This window comes from Phyllostomus discolor, chromosome 6 (genome assembly GCF_004126475.2).
Source record: "Phyllostomus discolor isolate MPI-MPIP mPhyDis1 chromosome 6, mPhyDis1.pri.v3, whole genome shotgun sequence".
NCBI classification, from domain to species: Eukaryota; Metazoa; Chordata; class Mammalia; order Chiroptera; family Phyllostomidae; genus Phyllostomus; species Phyllostomus discolor.
In genome coordinates, this window is record NC_040908.2 from 102520544 (window position 1) to 102541502 (window position 20959).

Below are 20959 nucleotides of genomic sequence, written 5' to 3' on the forward strand. Positions count from 1 at the left end.
CCTCCTGTATCTAAAATATGCCCAACCCCTTCTTACCTTAAGGTCTCACACTTACTGCTTCCTCTACCTGAAACCCAGAGACACCTTCCTTCCCTTTAGCCACATATCCATATAATTTTCTGCAACTCAGTATGTTTTTCTCCAAATGTGCTTTTATATAATGATACTCTAACACCCTTTATCCTTTTCCCTGCTTTATTTTTTCAAAGTATTTTTAGTGTCTTTAAGTGTATCTAGATCTATTTATTCGCATGGTATATCTCTTTCATTAGACTGTAAGCTCCTTGAGGGCAGGAGTTCACACTTGAGAGTAGCTGAGCCTAGGTTGGTGCCATGATAAAGTAAATGCTTAATAAGTACTTTTAATGAATTAAACATGAATACTGAGGGTGAATATGTTGGGGTACCTAGATCATTCAGAAAGATTAAATTAATTATTTATGAAAATAAAACTATTTTAGGGAAGAAATGAAGTTTTCCAATATATCAGCTTCCAGAAATTGCCAACTCTTTTATGGATATACTTCTAAAATTTAGTAGTGACACACTACAATCACTGGGCAGTCTGCAACTCACACAAAATGTGCTCTAATAGGACTTTTGATATCCCCGCCTTTACAGAGGCAGCTGTAAACACATTTACTACCCGACCTCAAAAGCTCACGTTATTTATCATTACATTAAAGGCCTGGGATTTTCCAAGAATAAACAAATCGCTGACTATTTATACAGACATGTTTTTTTTTTCCCCACTGCAGATCATCTAAAATGGGTCTAAATGTTACGTTTCTCAACTGGTCTTTTGCAATTGTTTCTTCATTAACTTCCTCCAGTCCTTTTCTGATCATTCCTGCTTTTCTCAGAAGAACATGCTGCATTGTGCAATAAAAGTTTAATTCCATCTCCAACCATTTAAAGGTATATACTGAATTAAAGGAAAGGATGTTGGATTAAGATGAGTGGAGAAGAGAGTAAATGAGTATATATGCATTAAAAAAGAGTCTTCTTTTGGACCTCAAAGTCATTCACTAAATTCCTACTATAATTTATTTACCAACAAGTTTTCCAGTTCTGCTTCTATTTAAGTTCTGAGTCTAGGTGGTGGGAGGAAAGCAGGGACCAGAGGTTTGAGTATAATAGGACACACTTTAGTCTGGCCATGATGGGGATGGTAATGGGATCAAAGACAGTCTCAGGAGATGAAAGATTATCAGAAGATGCCATTTCTTCCTTTTACTCAGGCCCATATGGAAGAAAAGCAGAACATTTTTGGCTTTAATTTTCTTATGCTTCCTTATGGGAGTCTAAAACTACAACCTGTTGACCAGCATTACATATTTCTTCTCAAATGGCACTTTGCTGTGTAAGTTTAGCGGTGATATTCACAAAGAGTCTTCAGTATAATTGCCTGTAGAAGGAAATGACTAAAAACAGAAATAAAGAGAAAACACCTGGATAATATATAAATGAAAGTGCTTGAAGATTGTGCGATAATTTAAAAATATATCACACAGAATTCCAAACAAACACCTGCATAGTTTGTTGCCATCTGCCGTGTGAAACACACATCTAAGGTGTTTCAGAGTAAACATCTGAGGACACAACAGAGGACCCAACAGACACAGTTGACTCTGCCATTCACACCAGGCGAAGTGGAGGTGAGCTCGTTTCCAGCCACAGAAAATTAAATGTGGAGTTTTCCTGGAATCTCTCCACCCAGGTGAACTCCATCCTTTAGTAACCTTCCTGGTGCTTTCCAGGGGCTTCTGGGCCACTCATAAATAGTTACAACTGAGGTTAATAGGACACTATTTAGAGGTCATCACACTGCAAACCCTGATTCCCAGAGGAGCAGCTGAACCATGTTTTGTTCAAAACTGTTACTCAACAAACATTTTTGGACTGTTACATGGAAACCAAATGGGTAGTCTATGTAGTAAATTATTTCTGCACAAAATTCTTGCTTCAAGTCAGTGTGCAGATTGAATTTTGATGCAAACAGAGTCACTATTTCCTATGTATTAGAAAGACTATTACAACTATACCTGGGAGCCAATTCTGTTACTCAACAAAGAAATAGTGTTCTGTAAGAATTATTTTTGGGGAATGGGGGCTAACCACAGTCAGTATATTATTTGATTATTGACTTAATTTGAAATTTGAAGTATAATTCAGGTCACTGGTTTTCAATCCTTGTGTTGCTACAGCTCATCACATCTTCAGCTATCTCAAGGACTATATACAAATCCTCCAAATTATCTCAAAACAAAATAAATTGTAACCGCTTCAAAAACTACAATTCTAAAGCCCCTGACAGGGCAACAGGAGCTATCTGAGAGCTCTGCATGTTTTGACTCATATACATGGTGGGGCAAAAACAGGTTTCCAGTGGTGAGTGCCTGGAGCACAGAGTTTACTCTTTTATTGCTTATTAATTATTGTATTATTTCCCACATGAACAACTATAAACCTGCTTTTGCCCATCCCAGTACTTAAGCCTCCATAGGAGGTAAGAACTATTCGTATTCTAGTTTCACAAAAGGGAAATTGAGACAAAGATTAGGGAACTTGACCAACATCACACAGCTAAAAATTGCAGATCTGGGGTTTGACTCCAGTGAGTCAGACCTCAGAGAACATGCTTTTTTGTTCTAAGTAACATTAATTTGTTTCGTGAAGTGTCTAAAATGTTCATGTTCTTGGGCCAGCACTGAATACAAGGAAGACATCTGGCGGGCGGCGCCAGCATCAGAGGCCTCAGGGCGGGCCCCTTGCTTCGAGGCCCCATCACAGCAGGCTGGCTGCTCGGCCTGCACGGACCATCACAGCACCTTGGTCCCCTTGCTTATTTTTATTTTTTTAATATAACAGGTTTATTGAGATATAATTCATATGCCATACAATTCTACCATTTAAAGTGTACAATCTAATGGCTTTTAGTGTATTCAGAGTTATGTAACCATCACCATTACTTCTAGAACAATTTCACCATTCCACAAAGAAATCCCCTACCCATTGGTGGTCACTTCCCATTCCCTCTCCCCCAGCTCCTAACAAGCTCTAGTCAGGTTTCTGTCTCTATGGACTTTTCTGTTCTAAACATTTCATATAAATAGAATCATACAAGATGGGAGCTTTGTGTCTGGCTTCTTTCATTTACCGTAATGTTCTCAGGATTCATCCATATCATAGTCCGTATTAATCCTTTTTTTTGTTTTAAAGATTTTATTTATTCATTTTTAGAGAGGGAAGGGAGGGAGATGGAGGGAGAGAGAGAAACATCAATGTGCGGTTGCTGGGGGTCATGGCTTGCAAACCCAGGCATGTGCCCTGACTGGGAATTGAACCTGTGACACTTTGGTTTCAGCCTGCGCTCAATCCACTGAACTACGCCAGCCAGGGCATAATCCTTTTTTATTGCTGAATAATGTTCCATTGTATGAAGTTGCCACATTAAAAAATCTGTTCATCATTTGATGGACATGTTTCCCCTTTTTGGCTATTTTGAGTAATGGTGCTATGAATATTTGTGGGCACATTTTTGTGTGGATGTAGGTTTTCGTTGCTCACAGGTATTTACACTTAGGAGTCAAATTGCTGGGTTATAGATGTGGTAACTCTAGGTTTAGCCTTTTGAGGAGTTGCCAGACAATTTTCTCTCCTTGTTTGTTGGTATTAGGGAGTTCTCCTCAGCTGACTGTTTTTGCAAAAGTGACTTTTCTAACTCCATATACAGTAGTTGACACTGGAAAACAAGCATACTGGACTTTTCTTTAGCAGTTCAATATGTGGATTGTAAATAGCCAATTTCAATAATGGAAAACAAATGGAAAGCTTAGAGTAACCTTGAGTAACTGCTCCATACTTTCTTAATACTAAAAATACTAAGTGATTTAGTGAGTATTTGAAACAAATTTAATAAATAATGATAACGATAATGGCTAACATCTGTTGAACACTGCAGATGTTCCAGAGAGTCTATGAAATACATTAAATGTATTTTATCATCTAATTTTAGAACTACTACCATGTCTTAGAAGCTTTACATTCTAGAAGGTAAGATTTTAAAAATATCATACAAATGACAGACAGCTGTATTTTATCTGTATCAATGAGTATGCAGGGCAAAAAGAAGGTTTAGTCTGAAATGAGAAAAACTGAAACAAAAGATGAACTCCCTTAAATAAAAAAGTTTTCATCAGAACCTCATTTAATGGGTTTCACTGAGGGTATTTTATTGTCAGGAAGCAGGAAACAGAGTGAATCACTATTATTTATTCTGGGTCTGCATGCTGAAATACTATCTCAAGGTTTGAGTTTTTTATAGGGATACAGAATTTGTTGCCAAAGAAAATGTGATAGAAGCTAGTAAATATTAACTGAAAAGAGAAATGACAAATGTTCTTATACAACATTTTAATTGGCTTTTGTGAAAAGTTTTCCTTGCAAAGTGCTTCTTGCCTAGTATGGAAATTCACTTGAACAGGTTTTCCTGCCACAACCTACTTCAAAGACCAGTAAGTATACATAGTTAAACAAACAAATAAATAAACAATGAGAAACAAAACTTATACAGTATTTTGTTTGTGATATGTTTAAAGTACAGACAGATAAATTTATATTCATCATAATAATTGTTAAGGTCACAAAAGCCACTACTTGTGAAGAATAATTATAATTGTATGGTAATTACATGTCCTATTAAAAATTATAGTACATGTTAGGGAATCCACAAGTAGGTCCTTCTTGGAAAAAAATCCAAAGTTATCAATTTGCTTCAGGATATTAGGTAAGAAAAAAATAATGGGTGTCTAACTGAGGAGTACACTTTGTTGATTCTGATTTTGTTTGAAGTTGACCACATAGGAGGAATTTCTCATTTGGATTAAAATGATGAATTCACAACTATGGAAAAATTTAGAAGCATAACTCCAAATTGCCCTTGGAATTGAAGACCATAGGAAGAATCCCTACCCTAATTTCTGCTTCAGTCCTTAGATCCAGGTACCAGCCACTTGCAGTCATCTTCATTCCTTAGGAAAGACTAGACCTTTCTATATTATTTAGCAACCAATCCAGGAACCAGATTTCAGCACACTAACCACATCTTCCTTCTCTATATCATACTTGTATGTTTTTGGTCCTGAAAAGAAGTAAATGTAGCCTAAAAGAGACAAAGTTGAAATTGTGGTTACTGAAAATGACTGGCAAATTTCTAAATGGGAGGATTTATAACTGTAATTTTCTTGAGGTGGTACCAAAGGGAATTGGGAATGTGTCAGGTGGCAGTTAGCAAATCCTCTGCACAGTTGTCACTGAGCCTAGAACCTGACACCTCTAACTTCTCAGCCACCTCTCATCTTTGCCTCTCTTTTAGCCAGGGTGCAGCCTTCTCCTTGGGGTTGTCCAATGGGTCAAGCTCTGTTGTGCTTGGTGCTTCTGCTCTGGCTGTCCTCCTCCAGGAAGTCCCCTGCCCTTTCCTTTCCCTAGTCAAACCCCTAGCCATTCTTTAAAACCCAGCTGAATTTCTACCATGAAACCTTCAATACAAATGCCGGTCCTGATCTTTTCTTTCTTTGATCATTACTATGAAGGGCACAGCACAATTCAATACCAAATTAGAGATCATATGGTTTTTTAGTAATTTCATCTGTGATCAATGAAGGGACATTTCCCAAAGACATTAACCATTCTGCAAGGGCAGAGACCATATCTGGAACTGCCTTTACATTTCTGAAGTGTTCAGTCAGTGCTGGATTCTCAAAAAAAAAACAAAACAAAACAAAACACGTTGATTGGCTGGTTCAGAAGATTCAATTAAATTCCTTCAACTTGGTTCAATTCAATTCACCTTTCCCAACTACGTGTTAAATTTCAAGAGCTGAGGGTTGGAGTGGGGCAGGGCACTGGGAAAGTTGAGAGTATGTGCATTTTAAATTAAAAAATGATCATTTTGATCAGGTAAACTTTATAATGTAGCTGACTACTGGATCGAAGTTATGCTTTTAAAACTTTTCTTTCTCAAGGGAGAAGCATGATGGCAGACCTTTGTAGTTATTTTGTCTAGTGGTTAATCTGTTTAGCTAGATTTATAAGGGACTCAGGGCCCAAGGTAAGAACAAAGCACTCCCATTTGGAAACCCATTTTCTGTTATGTTAAAGAAGAGCCCAGGCTTCTTGTTACAATTTCCACAAAGAAAGTTTTTGGTGTAAACACTTACCATTTAATTCCACAGCAGCATCTATTTGTCCATTTACTCCTGAAAATTCCTCTTCTGTATTTTTTGGATAGTCTTTTTCCATTTTCATTTTTCGTTCATCATAGCTGGAAGAAGTATTATTTCATAAAAGAGGTTTTTATTGATTGTAGATGACATTGTGCTGGCCCAGCATATTTAGCCTGGACTTCTTACAACTCACTTTAAATCTCTCTCTCTCTCTCTCTTTCTCTCTCTCTCTCTCTCTCACACACACACACACACACACACACACACACACACACACACATTCTATCACTATTTTCCCAGGTTCCTGAGATTCTGGGACCACTAGTTTCTCTAAAGAGTCTCTTTAAGCCCTGGCTGGTGTAGCTCAGTGGATTGAGCGCGGGCTGTGAACCAAAGTATCGCAGGTTCGATTCCCAGTCACGGTACATGCTTGGGTTTGCAGGCCATGACCCCCAGCAACCACACATTGATGTTTCTCTCTCTCTCTCTCTCTCTCTCTCTCTCTTTCTCTATCTCCCTCCCTTCCCTCTCTAAAAATAAATAAATAAAATCTTTAAAAAAAGAGTCTCTTTAAATAATTGTCAGATATATTTCTTAGAATTAGTTATTCTATATATTATAGCAACATGTTCCCCTAATTTAAAAAATATTGCCTTTCAAAAACTTTGTATATTTTTCACACTTTATTTACTATTTTAATTGTTCTCTCTCTTTTTCTCCCTCTCTCCCCCACCATGTATGAATTTCTTGGCTCACTAAACAGGTGAGAGTCCTTCACAGGGGCTTTTATTCATGGGCTTCTTGTTATGCAACTATAGAGGTGACATTGAATAAATAATGTACAATGAATGATCAAATGTTTGAAAGATCAACAGGCAAAGATAAGAAAGAAGAAAACCTGGAATATCTGAGCTTTTGCTTTCTCAATCAGTTTAATTTAACTAAATTGCTTTTGGCTGGAAAGATTAAATGACTGACCGAATAGATTAGTATCTTTTTCTGGATCAGCAACCACCATTCAGCAATAACTCTGAAGATTGGTTAATACATCTCTTTGTGATAAAAATTACCCGCCTTGTAAAACAGACTGACTTGCATGAATCATCATGACTCATAGGAGTTCACCACATAGGCAGAGTCTCTCACCTCTTTAAAAAGACTCCATTGAAAGTAAAAGAAAGTCGCTTCTTTTTCAACACAGAGCTCCCAGTGATGACATTCCCAGGGTGGACACCCAACTTTTTTCCCACCAAAACGTTAGACAATTTCTTCTGGTGTCTGAGCCACTGAGCAGTTTCCTGTGGCAACAAATTATACCCACCTTCTCCTGAAACATACTTGTCATATGTCTATGAATACCAGCCCGGGGACAGATCTCTTAGGATACTGAGAAGAAGTTAAACTTGTGGAAAGTAGTCAAGCTGAAACTAGCCAGACGGAAACTGATTTGAGGATTGAGCTGCTCCATGGTGTTTTGAGGATAGGAGTGGAAGCTAACCTTCCCAAACTCCCTTTCCAGGAGAGGCATTAGGACTTTTACTGTAGCACAAATAAAAATGGAAGCCATTTACTGTATTTCATCATCTTCAGATGTGCCAAAACACTGTGTGGGGACAGGGCACCTGTGCACCATTAGAAGAAATGATTGCAAGGTAGAAAGTGGAGTCAGAGAAAAATGGAGAGAAAAAAAACTAAAAAGGAACAGCCCAGGCACTTTGGCTCCCTCAGGACCTAGATGTTTTTTGTTCACTTTGTTCTAGAATCTGAAATTGAGTTCTTTACTAAAAATAGAAGTCAGATTGTTCACATGTTAATCTTTGTTCACTAGGTTGTTTTGCTTGTCTTGCTTCCCTGAGACAGTTGTATTGAGGCAATGGAAGTGTTGATTGGAGGGAGTGAGGAAGATAATTGTTAAGCTTAAAATATTTGGTGAGTGGGATGCAAAGGAAAACAAAGCTACTGAGATGCATTTAGTGGGTCTGTATATACAGAGGAATAATTACAATGGGAGGATAACAGAGAACATACCTTATTTTGAGTTCTTTGCCTATTATTGACCTATGCTCAGGAAAAATGGGGGAATGCCCTTCATTTCTGTATCCTCTTTTGTCTGCTCTGAATAGAGGATTCCAAACTGAACTATTATAATTACAGCCCTTTACCTTTGTGTATATTATTAACAGCCACTTGTGAGTGATTTTGAGAACTTAATTACCACTTCTATTGTTTTATCACAAAATGTATTCTGAGTTCCAAACAAGTGACTGACTAGAGAATATTACAAATTGGGGTCTGCGTGTATGATATTTAAATTGGATGGAGAAGTCTGGAAAGTAGGAAAGGACAGAGCAAAAATCTCTCTTGAGAAGAGAGACATAGTTTAAATAATATGGAAACACATTTTAAAGATAATATAATGACTATTAATTCAATAGATATATCTGAAAAAGAGAATTTTCTTTTTATCTGTCTGCTTAGTGCCCTGTAATGAGTGGCACTAACAACTAGAATCTTCTGTATGTCTAATCAGAGGTTAACAGAGGTAATAAATAAATAAATATGTAGATAAAATTTCAGAAGAAATTTTAGAGAAGCAATGTCCAATTGCAAATTTTAATTGTTAGTCATATTTATAAAAACCTAGGCAAAATCCTTGGCAAAACTGTGAAATTACTATTTCTTTCCTCCATGTCCTCTTCCATCTATGTACTTAACAGTCTCTCTTCCTTTCTGTCCTCTTGCCTCCTGGCCTATAACTGCTTTCCAAAGAGTATTATTCTCAACAAACTCTATTTAAAACTACCAGCTTGACACAAAAACCACCACTTTGAGATTAAATAGTAACATATTAATATTTCATTTGAACCTTTTATGTAGACATTATGTAGACAGGGCCTACATAACTAACATAATATTACCTACTTTTCGTTTTACCAAGTAAGAACATTATCATCACTTCATCAAAAAAAAATTACCACCTATTTTCTTTACAATTTCACAAAGGAAAGAAATGTTAGTACCAAAAAGGCAGAAAAAACATAATCGCAAAATAAAAGATGGTTCTTGCCAATAATGCGTCTTTATACTGACGCAGATCCCAGATGAGTATAACATCATGCTGTTCTTGTTGTGCTGTGGACTTATAAAAACTTCGTGATGAGCTAGCCCTTGGTTTGTGGACAAATATTTGAGGATTTCTGTTACAGAGCAAAGAGCACAACATGTACAGTCAGATGGCTCTGTGTTTGAACTCCGACTCTGTTATTTGCTGGCTCTCTAATCGGGGGGAGAGTGCTCAGGGCTGCGAACTCTGCCTTCCTCCACTGGGTAACAGTAGTCACGAGGAGGAGAGACAATTTGCACACACACACACACACACACACACACACACACACGGAAGCACGCAGAGCAGGTTCAAACCATAAGGCTTTGTAGTTTATTTTGTCACTAAGAGCCATTCACTCTGGCTGGCTAGTACGAGGTTAAGTGAACTTTGTGATTCAATCTGGGATTTTAAGTCATCGGTGAGTTTAATCTTGACCTAATCTTTAAACACACTTCATCAGGGTAACATATTGCAGTGGTAGGCAAGGTTGCAAAGAGGTGGAGAAAGAAGGGCTGGAGAATGTTGGAGGTAGTCCAGAACATTTAGCACAGAAGGGACTAAGATTGAGAAGGTCTACTGGTATGTTGAGGATTTTCTTGAGGGTTAAAAAAAAGGAAATTATATAATGGAGTAAGAATCATGGGTGTGAGTATTTTAATTGACAGTAAATAACTAAATGGTGAAGTGAATGAAGAATGACTACATGTGGTGAGTGGGAAGGACCTCTGAATTTGGATTAAGAGGACATGAAATAGAGCCTTAGGTGGACCATATTTAGCTGTGTGACCTTGATCTAATCACTTAGTCTCTCTGATGTGATGATTTAACTGTTAAATGGAGATCGCAGTACTTATTTCTCAAGATTGTTTAGGAAGCAGATGGGCAAATGAGATAATGGAGAGAATACTCAGCATTGTTTATGTGTTAGCATTGAATCTCAGCATTGAATCTGTGTTAGATTCCTAACATGAAGCCCTGGCTGGCGCAGCTCAGTGGATTGAGTGCGGGCTGCGAACCAAAGTGTTGCAGGTTCGATTCCCAGTCAGGGTACATGCCTGGGTTGCAGGCCATGACCTCCAGCAACCGTACATTGATGTTTCTCTCTCTCTCTATCTCTCTCCCTTCCCTCTCTAAAAATAAATAAATAAATAAAATCTAAAAAAGATTCCTAACATAATAAAAAGATAAATAAATATTAGCTTAATTTTAATTTTAAATTCATTAAAAAATAAATGAATTTTTTATTGTGAATTTACTATCTACTAGCTACCTGCTGAAATCAATTGTATATATTTTCTTATCACTGAGGTCTTATGTCGAGAAATATCAACTGAAATACCTAAATACTCACTAGAATTAACTGACCTATAGTGAAGTTTATTTCCTTCATGGGCATTTGTTTCATCATTTAATACTGATTAATGGGTATTGATATTAAATCAATCATTACTGTCAGCTAAACTTCACTAGCAATGTCATGGTGCTATAGGTATATGATGGGGTTTTTTGAGATATATTATCCTGCTCCCAATCTTTGTAACACAGGGATTTGGGATTTTTTGGGAAACCATACAGTAGTCACCACTGAGTATGGTATCAGATGTGGGCTTTTCATTAATGTATTTTATCAGGTTGATAAAGTTTTCTTCCAGTCCTAGTTTGCTGTTTTTATCACATAATAGCATTAGATCTCTTAAAATGCTTTTTCTGCATCTATTGAGAGAATTATTTTTTAAATTTATTGATGTGGCATATTATATTATTTTCAGATGTTAAACCCACCTTGCATTCCTAGGGAAAATCCCACTTGCACATGCTTGTAATTCTCTAGATATGTTGCTAGATTTGGTTTGATAGTATTTTTGGAGGATTTTTGTATCCATATTCATAACAGATTTTGGTCTGAAGTTTTATTTTCTTGTGATGCCTTAGTCTGGCTTTGGTATCAGGGTAGTGCTGGCCTTACACAATGAGTTGGGAAGTGTTTCATCCTCTTCTATTTTTTGAGGCTTTTGTAAAAAATTGGTGTAACTTGTCCTTTAAATGTTTTGGTAGAATTTACCAGTGAAGCCCTCTAGGCCTGGACCTTTCTTTGTGAGTACATTTTTTATTATGAATTCAATGTCCTCACATGTTATAGGTCTATTCAGACTATTTCTTCTGGACTAAGTTTCATCATTTTGTATCTTTCTAAAAATTTGTCCATTTCATGTTATCTAATTTATTGGCATATAATTGTTTATAGTATTCCATTATAAGATTGGTAGTATTGTCCCCTTTTTCATTTCTGATTCTAATAATTTGAGTTTTCTCTGTTTCAAAAGGTTAATTTACTGAGAAGTTTGTTAATTTGCTGATTTCAAAGAACCAACTTTTTTGTTTTGTTGATTTTTTAAAATTGCTTACATATTACCTATTTCATTTACTGCCACTGCAATTTTTATTGTTTCCATTTTCCTGCTTGCTTTAGGTTTAATTTGTTCTTTTTTCTTTTGGTCTGAAGGTGGAAATTTAAGTTATTAATTTGGGATCTTTTTTCTTTTTTAATATAGGTATTTTTATAGCTATGAATTTCTCTGAGCACTGCCTTCACTGCATCTATAAATTCTTATATGTTGTGTTCCTATTTTCATTCATGTGTGTTTTCTAATTTCCCTTGTGATTTCTTCTTTGACCTATTGGTTGTTTAAGAGTATGTTATTTAATTTCCACATATTTGTAAAATTTCCAGTTTTTCTTCTGATATTGATTTTTGAAATCAATGGAATAAAATAATTCCATTCTTTTGTTTTCAATCTATTTTATCTTTAAATCTAAAGTGTGTCTCTTGTAGATAGCCTATAGTAGGATATTTTCTTTTACCTAGTGTGATAATCTCTGCCATTTGATTAGATTGTTTGATCCATTCACATTTAATATCATTAATATAATTGGACTTATATTTGCCATTTTACTTTTTGTTTTCTACATGTCTCATATCTTCTTGGTTCCTCTATTGCTCCTTAGTGCTTATTCTGCATTAGTGAAAAAAACTTTAATGTACCATTTAAATTTTTAAAATAATTTTCTACTACATTTTAAAAAGTTATTTCCTCAGTGGTTAATATAGGGAAAACCATATACCATATTTCCATACTACCCCAAATTTACCATAATCTACTTCTACTAACTTAATTCCAGTGAGATATGGAAACATAACTCCTATATAATTCTATTTTCCACCCCTTTCTTTGTAGTATTATTGTTATACATATTACATCTACATGTGTTACAAACCTCAAAATATATTGTTATAATTACTATCTTATATACTTCAATGTCTTCTAAATAAGCTGAGAGAAGAAAAAAGAGCAAATATATACTTATAGCATTTGTTATATTAACCTCTTACTTACCATTTCTGGTTCTCCTCTTTTGTTTGCGTGAATATGAGTTACTATCTGGTGCCATTTCCTTAGCCCTAGTACCGTTTTTCTCCCACCGAACTTCTTGTGCTATTATTGACAAATGTATGTTTGTATCTGATAGGCCTAACAATATAATTATATACATGTCATTTTATACAGTTAATCTTATATCAGTTAAGAGAAGAAAGGAGAAGACACATACATTTATACTGTCTTTCTATAATTACATAATTACATTTACTGGTAATATTTTTTAAGTGTGAATTTAAATTACTGCCTGGTGACATTTATGTCCAGCCTGAAGAACTTCCTGTACTATTTCTCGTAAGACACGTGTACTAGCAATAAATTCTTTCAGTTTTGTTTATGTGAGAATGTCTTTATTTTGCCTTCACTTTTGAAAAACAGTTTCTCTTTGAATACTTTGAATTTGTTTGCCACTACCTTCTGGCCTAACTGGTTTAGCTGACTTTTAATCTTGTCCCCTCAAATATAGTCACACTGCTGCCTGAACAATATTTTTATAACAAATCTTATTGGCTCTTTCCTTTACTTAAAACATTTAAGGATATCCCTCATCTTTAGAGCATAATACCTATGATCTTCCTATAAAAGCACAGGTCCTCCATGATCTACACCTGGCTTATCCTCAGGCCACATCTCTCATTCTAGCCCACGTTTTAGTCATAGTGAACTTCTTCAGGTCTTTCCCATATACATAGCCTATTTCATGCATCGGTGCCTTTGCTTTAACTGCTCTCTCTGCCTGGAAGCCACCCCACCCCTCCCTCGTCCTGACTGGGAAACTCCTACTCAACTCTCAAGATGAAACTCAGTCATTGCTTCCTCTAAGAATTCTTTCGTGGCTATTTCCTCTTTGTTTTGCTCCACTGATCCCTGTGCAGTCTTCTATCAGGGCTTCTATGAATTGCAGTTAATTATTTATCCATATATTTACTCTCAACTGTAAGACTTGATGAGGGCATTAATAGCAGCCAACATGAATTCAGAACTTACTATATGACAGACATTTCATATTTTTAAAATTCATTCCCACAATTCTATGAAGTAGATACTGTTTCTGTCTCCATTTTGAAGATGATGAAGCAGAGACACATGGGATCCAGGTTGCCAGATGACTGCTGTTAGCACTGAGATTAAGACTCTCTTACTCCCTCCCACACTCTTAAACAGCAAACTCTGTGCCTTTCCTGGTGTCAGTTCCTGGTCCAAAGCCTGACATGTAATTATGCCCAATATATGTAGGTTGAATGTGGTCATTTAGTAATGCATTTTTAAAAATTTACGATTGAAAGACAAGATTTTGACCACTACCCAAATTTCTTATTTTGCTATTTATTTCTCCATAGTGACTAACAATAAATCCATAAGGAAACAGATCCATTTCCAGTATTCTAGGGGCATTCAGGAGGAGAGAATGTGGAAGACTGTGTCTTACATTGAATCAATTATACTTTACAGGAACCATCTCAAAGAAGGATGGAGTGGATACACTCCCAGAAATTCCTTGGTGTGGAATCTACAGGAAAAAATAGCCATAGGTGGTGGAAGTAATGTAAAGACAAAAATTGGCTGGATCATTGAGGCCTGTTAGAAAGAGGAAAGGAAGGAATAAAAGTAAATGAACTTGTGGGGAAGTAGCCCTAGTTGGTAAAGTTGAACCAGTATATCATTGCATGATGTAGCATGTAATGGCATCAGCATGGTGGAAGCCCCTTTTGGATTTCACTTTGTAATTTTCTGGAGGCTGCATCCTTGTAAGTTACTAGTGTACTGATATGTGGGTTCTCACTCTTAGAGTTTAAACCAACCTGGCCCCAAGCCAACCCTCAGTCCTCAGTGAAGGGAGTTCCTCAATAGCTTTCTCATGACACTTCATTCACTAAAACTGGCCCCAAGCCCTGGAAGTCCATGGAGAATTTCCCTGACAACAAGCATATCCAGAGACTTTTTTTCCCTCGTCACATTGTCTGTGCCACAGACTGAACTAGCATGAGGACCAAAGAAAAACCTAAGGAATGACTAAAGGAGATAAATCCTAACTCACTGTCAGTGGATGTCAATACAGTAGATTCTTGGTCTATAACTTGAGGCTGTGGCCTTCTGTATTTTTGAGTGTGGCAATGTGCTTTCTTTACCTATTGTCTCATTTATCTCCTTTGCCTCCCCTCCCCCTTCCTCCTTCTTCCTCCTTAGAACAGAAGTGTAATGACTGAAGCTCCACTGGCCACCTCGAATCTCATGGCAACCGTGAGAGTTGTGTTAAGAAGTGCAGAATAAAATGTTAGAAAAGACTTGGGCTCCTAATGACCATGGATATACCTTACCAGCCCTAAAACTTCAGACATGTTACATATATGAGAAAAACAAAACCCTTTATGTTTAAGCCACAATATTTAGGTTCTCTGTTACTAGCAGCTGAATGAAGTTTCTAAGTGATACAGGACTTTCCATAACAATATGAAGTCATACAGGTGAGGCCCTACTAAACACAATGTGTGGAATTCAGGCAGTGGGGTATGAATAGAGCTGATATAACAGCTTTTCCTGAACCTTTGAGCTGTGTTTGTCTTATTTCTTAGCGCATAAACCAGTGTGTGTTGGAGTGTGTTAAGTAGAAGACTCCTTGTTGAAAGGGTTGCCTATGCTTTGCCGAAAGCAGTTATTTCAGTGCAATGTCAGGGCCCTTCACTCTTTAAAAAGAAAACTCCCTTTGATAACTTCTTTGGCTGCATTGATCCTCAGAGAAATACTGAGGTTTAAACAATCATCGGTTAACTATCACAACTTTTAAAACAATTATTTGTAATTACCATATAAGTTACTGAACTACTATTACTGAACAGTTTGGGCACCTACTATATGCCAGACACTGTGCTTGATGTCTGTATGCATTATATCACTTCATACTCTCAATAATCTAGGAAGGTTGATGTTGAAGTGCTACTGTTATTTCCTTCCCTTACAGCAAAACGTGCTCTTTAACATTTGAGTTAATTCTATAAACTGACTTTTTAATGAATTTGTTCTATCTCTATTACTAAAGATTTTTCCTTAATAGACACTTGCAGAAGTCCAGTTGGAAAGGTTCAGTATTGTTTCATCAGCGGGGCATCAGGCATCATTAAACTCAGAGACTGCCTCCCTCCACAGCCTTACATTTACAGGAATTTTAAATCTTTCATCAAGCTCTTTCATCATTGTGTTGGCTGGTAAGCCTCAGTCCTGCCTGGCTGTAGGTGTATGCTTTACTGTGGGTACTGGTGGGTGGTGGATCACTCCAAAGACTAGGTGGTTAATGGAGAAGAGATATAATGGGAGAATGGATAATCTCCCCTAATGAATACCAGGCTATGAACAAGCTTTGACAAATTAACTGAATAATCATAACATAAATGCCCTCACATTCCCATACCTATGCTCATCCATGTATCTCTCAATCTTGTTCTCTAGAAATCCACAATGGGAATTGAGTTTCTTAACACCTATTTTTCTTGTATGCTAGCACTGTGATTACAGATACCTTATTTTAAAGAAAGACTTTGGAGAATCTGCCCAGCAGATATTAGGGGCTTAATAAATGAATTACTATCACTTCTAGAAAGGAAAGTGTGAAATAAAAGTAGCTGGCTTAGGGTTTAAACATTGGACTGAAAGCGGCAACTCCTGAGACCACATGATACTTTGAGCAGTGCTACAGGTGCTCTCAGGGACCCAGAAGAGTCAGCAGGATCCACATTTGTTTGGAATTCATTTTTATAAAATAAATTTTCCTTTTCATTGAATATATTTGTGTTCCAGTTATAGTATTTACTCAGCTTAAAATTGGGGAAGATAATATCAGTCACATGGAAATATTTATTTATAAATTTCTTTTATGCCAAAATGGTTAATAAAAGTAGGCGATATGTTTTAATGATGTTAATTCTTCCAATCTATGAACATGGTATATGTTCCCATTTATTTATATCTTCTTCATTTCTTTCTTCAGTGTTCTATAATTTCCTGAGTATAGGTTTTTTACCTCCTTGGTTAAATGTATTCCTAGGTACTTTATTTTTCTTGTTGCTATGGTAAATGGGATTTTTTTCCTAGTTTCTCTTTCTGATAGTTCATCACTGGTGTACAGAAATGCCATCAATTTCTGAATATTGACTTTGTATCCCACTATTTTGCCAAATTCACTTATTAGGTTGAATAGTTTTTTGGTGGAGACTTATAGGGTTTCCTATGTACACTATCATGTCATCTACAAATAATGACAGTTTTACTTCCTCCTTTCCAATTTGAATGCTTTTAATTTCTTTTTTTGTTTGATCACTGTGGCTAGAACTTCTAGTATGATGTTGAATAAAAGTGGTGAAAGTGGACATCCTTGTCTTGTTCCTAATCTCAAGGGGAAAGCTTTTTGGTTTTGCCCATTGAATATGATGTTGGCAGTAGGTTTCTCATATGTGGTCTTTATTGTATTAAGGTATGTTCCCCTCTATTCCCACTTTGCTAAGTGTTTTTATCATAATTAGGTGCTAGGTTTTATCAAATGTCCTTACTACCCAAAGCAACCTATAAATTCAATGCAATTCCTATTAAAATACCAATGGCATATTTTATAGATCTAGAACAAATATTCCAAAAATTTATATGGAAACAAAAATGGCCCTGAATAACCTTGGCAATCTTGAGAAAAAAGAACAAAGTAGGAGGGATCACAATACCTGACATAAAATTATATTACAAGGCCACTGTAATCAAAATAGTCTGATACCAGCATAAGAGCAGACACATACATCAATGGAACAGAATAGAGAGCCCAGAAATAAACCTATGTTTCTATGGTAAATTAATATTTGACAAAGGAGACACAAACATACAATGGAGTAAAAATAGTCTCTTCAATAAATGGTGTTGGGAGAATTGGACTGGTATCTGCAAAAACATGAAACTAGACCACCAACTTACATTATGTACCAGAATAAACTAAAAATGGATAAAAGACTTAAATGTAAGTTGTAATACCATAAAAGTCCTAAAGAAAAACATGGGCAGTAAAATTTCAGATATCCTACATAGCAATATTTTTGCTGATATATCTCCTAAGGCAAGGGAAATAAAGGAATAAATTAAAAAAATAGAGCTATATCAAATTAAAAAGCTTGTGCATGGCTAAGGAAACCATCATGAAAATGAAAGGGAACTGACTGTATGGGAGAACATATTTTGCCAATGATACATCAAACAAGGGTTTAATGTCCAAAATATACAAAGAACTCATAAAACTCAACACCAAGAAGACAAACAATACAATTAAAAAAAAGGGGAAGGGACCTGAATAGACACTTTCACAAGGAGGACATACAGATAGCCCATAGGCATATGAAAAAATGCTCAACATAACTAGCCATCAGAGAGATGTAAATTAAAACCACAGTGAGCTATCACCTCACTTCAGTCAGGATGGCCATTATTAATAAATCAACAAACAACAAGTGTTGGAGAGGATGTGGAGAAAAGGAAACCCTTGTACATTGTTGGTGGGAATGCAGACTGTGCAGCCACTGCAGAAAACTGTATAGATGTTCCTCAAAAAATTAAAAATGGAACTACTTTTTGACCCAGTGATTCCACTGCTGGGAATATACCCTGAAAATCCTGACACACCAATTCAAAAGAAGTTATGCAGCCCTATGTTTATACCAGCACAATTTACAATAGCCAAGTGCTGGAAACAGCCTAAGTGCCCATCTGTAGATGAGTCGATCAAAAGACTGTGGTACATTTACAGAATGGAATACTATGCAGCAGAAAATAGAAGGAATTTCTACCTTTTGTGATATCATAGTTGGAACTGGAGAGTATTATGCTAAGTGAAATAAGCCAGTTGGTGAAATACAAATGCCATATGATCTCACTTGTAAGAGGAATCTAATGAACAGAATAAATTATCACACAAAATAGAACCAGAGACATGGAAATGTGGAACAGACTGACAGCTGCCAGAGGATGGGGGGAGGGGGATAATGGTAGAAAGAAGGGGAAAGGATTAGTCAAAAAACATGTATGAATGACCATGGATGTGGATAGTGGTGTGGGGATTGACTGTGGGAGTGGGATGTGGCCTGGTCAGAGGAGAGCAAAGAGGGGAAAATTGGGACAACTGTAGTAGAATAACAATAATAATAAAAAAGAAGGTGATATAAAATAAAATGCTTGGACCAAAGTGTGCCCTCCTACTTCCAACCAAACTCTAAAAATGTTTAGCATAGTCACCCACTTAGAATATATTTTTGCTTTTCTCTTTTGAAGTTGAGAGAAAAAGCAATGCCCAAGTGAGAACTGAACTGGGAATAGAGGGGTGGTGTGCAGAGGCAGTGCTTGGCAAAGAGGTGTTCCCATCCTTTAACATGAATCAGTGAGGGAGAGAAACCCAGCAGGAGAAATGAGGTATGACTCTGTGTGCTGTGATTGAATGACATATTCAGGTCTGCTTATAAAAACCTCCTCAGGGACCAACGTGGAAATGGCTAATAATTTATTTTGGATAAAAAGAATCTTCCTGTTCTAGGTTGAATAAAAGGAATTAGGAAGAAATCTTTTCCTTTTAACAGAACTTTTCTTCAAAGAGCCCCACAGTCATGGTCATGCCCATTTTGCACAAAATCACGGGGCATTCTGAAATGCATTGGTACTCACACAACAGGGAATCAGTTCTCCCCTCAGCCATGCCCAGTGGGTGGTTATGTGTTTGGGGATGCTGCATCCACACTTTTAGGTCACTGGGGGTCCAGTTAATGAGTGCACTGAACGATCAGGGTGTTTGGTGTCCTAGAGACCAAAGAATAGTATTATTGAATTAATGTTTCATTTATCATTTGGATGGCTCCATATCTTGAAGACAGTGTAAACCATCAATAAATGGCACCCCAGTGGCCAAGAAGAGTCAATGGGCCCATTGCAAACTTGCCCCATATTCATTTCTGCTCCAGGTTTTTCTTTCTTCCCGTTAAATACAGCTGGACAATCAAAAGGAGAAAAGTCATACCTGTAGTATTCATCTCCCACAAAAAAAAGGGTCTTCTGTGCATCCTTGAGATAGACGGCAGCATCTATTCGCTGCACGTACCTTGGAAACCCAAAGTCATAAATAGTCCGAGGAGGACCCTGCATTTGGAATCCTCTTGTTATCCAGTAGTGAGGGCCTGAAAACAGAAATTAAAGTTTACAAAAACCCTGTACCACTTAGTGATATACTTCACTCATGAGGACTTCCGTGCAGGATCATAAATGGGGCTAGTTAAAATTTGCCCTGGAGGCATCTCCCAACCACAGTTAAACAAAGGTAAAATATAATACCTTGGCATTGGTATTGTTCTTACAATCTATGTTGGCTTCCGTTAAGTAGAGGCACTCAGGAGGGTATGCTATGCCACTCTGAGCAGTGACCATGGGGACAGGAATCAAGTTTCTAGCTCCCTGATCATGGTCCCTGAGCATAAAGCCTCATTAGGGTAAAGGCTTTGCTCTAAGAACAGTTTGATAGTCACCGTCAATTCTGTCATTGTCACAGTACAAGGAGGTGGCATTTCATACTCCACCTGAGGAGAAGGAGTGACCAAAAAATGTTCCATGACCCCTGACCAAATGCAGACAGTGCTAGGTATTCCAAACATATCGGACCCTGCCATGTAGGGCAGGGGTCTTCAACCTCGGGGCTGCAGACTGGTACAGGTCTGGGTCTGTTAGGAGCCAGGTAGCACAGCAGGAGGTGAGCTCGAATGCAGTGGGCTTGAATCATCCTGAAACCATTCCACACCCCTGTCTGTGGAAAAATTGTCTTCCAGGAAACTGGTCCCTGGTGCCCGAAAGGTTAGAGACCGCTGCGGTAGGGTACCTTTAAAGAAGTAAGCAGTGCCCCTCTCAGCCACTTCGTAAGCTGCATCCACATTGGACATAAGCTGGGGAAAGGAGCTGGTGATGGTGCTGGGCCGGATCCCTGCCATCAGGTGAACCTGCCGACGCCAGAAAATCCTATTGGGTGACCAGAAGAAATCCGGATCAAGGGTTAATTTAGATCTTAAATTGAACTGAAATGTACTGCACATCACAAATGAAATGATAAATGCCTCTCGCCCTTGTCTTGTTTTTAAGGAGAACATACATTTTTGACCTTAGTAAACAGTTTCTTCTCTGCTTTCATTCTC

General features: G+C 37.1%; 1 protein-coding gene across 1 annotated transcript in view; it reads right to left on the reverse strand.

The window, feature by feature from the left end:
- Nucleotides 1-3410: 3410 nt before the first annotated feature.
- The window catches only part of MMP20 (matrix metallopeptidase 20), a 38861-nt gene continuing 21312 nt past the window's right edge, over nt 3411-20959 (reverse strand). Inside the window, exons 7-10 of the mRNA XM_028517343.2 lie at nt 20650-20786; nt 19801-19957; nt 6222-6325; nt 3411-5164 (exon numbers count right to left, since the gene is read on the reverse strand). Coding sequence (XP_028373144.1) covers nt 5064-5164; nt 6222-6325; nt 19801-19957; nt 20650-20786 — 499 coding nt within the window. The 3' untranslated portion in view covers nt 3411-5063. The remainder of the gene's footprint in view (nt 5165-6221; nt 6326-19800; nt 19958-20649; nt 20787-20959) is intronic.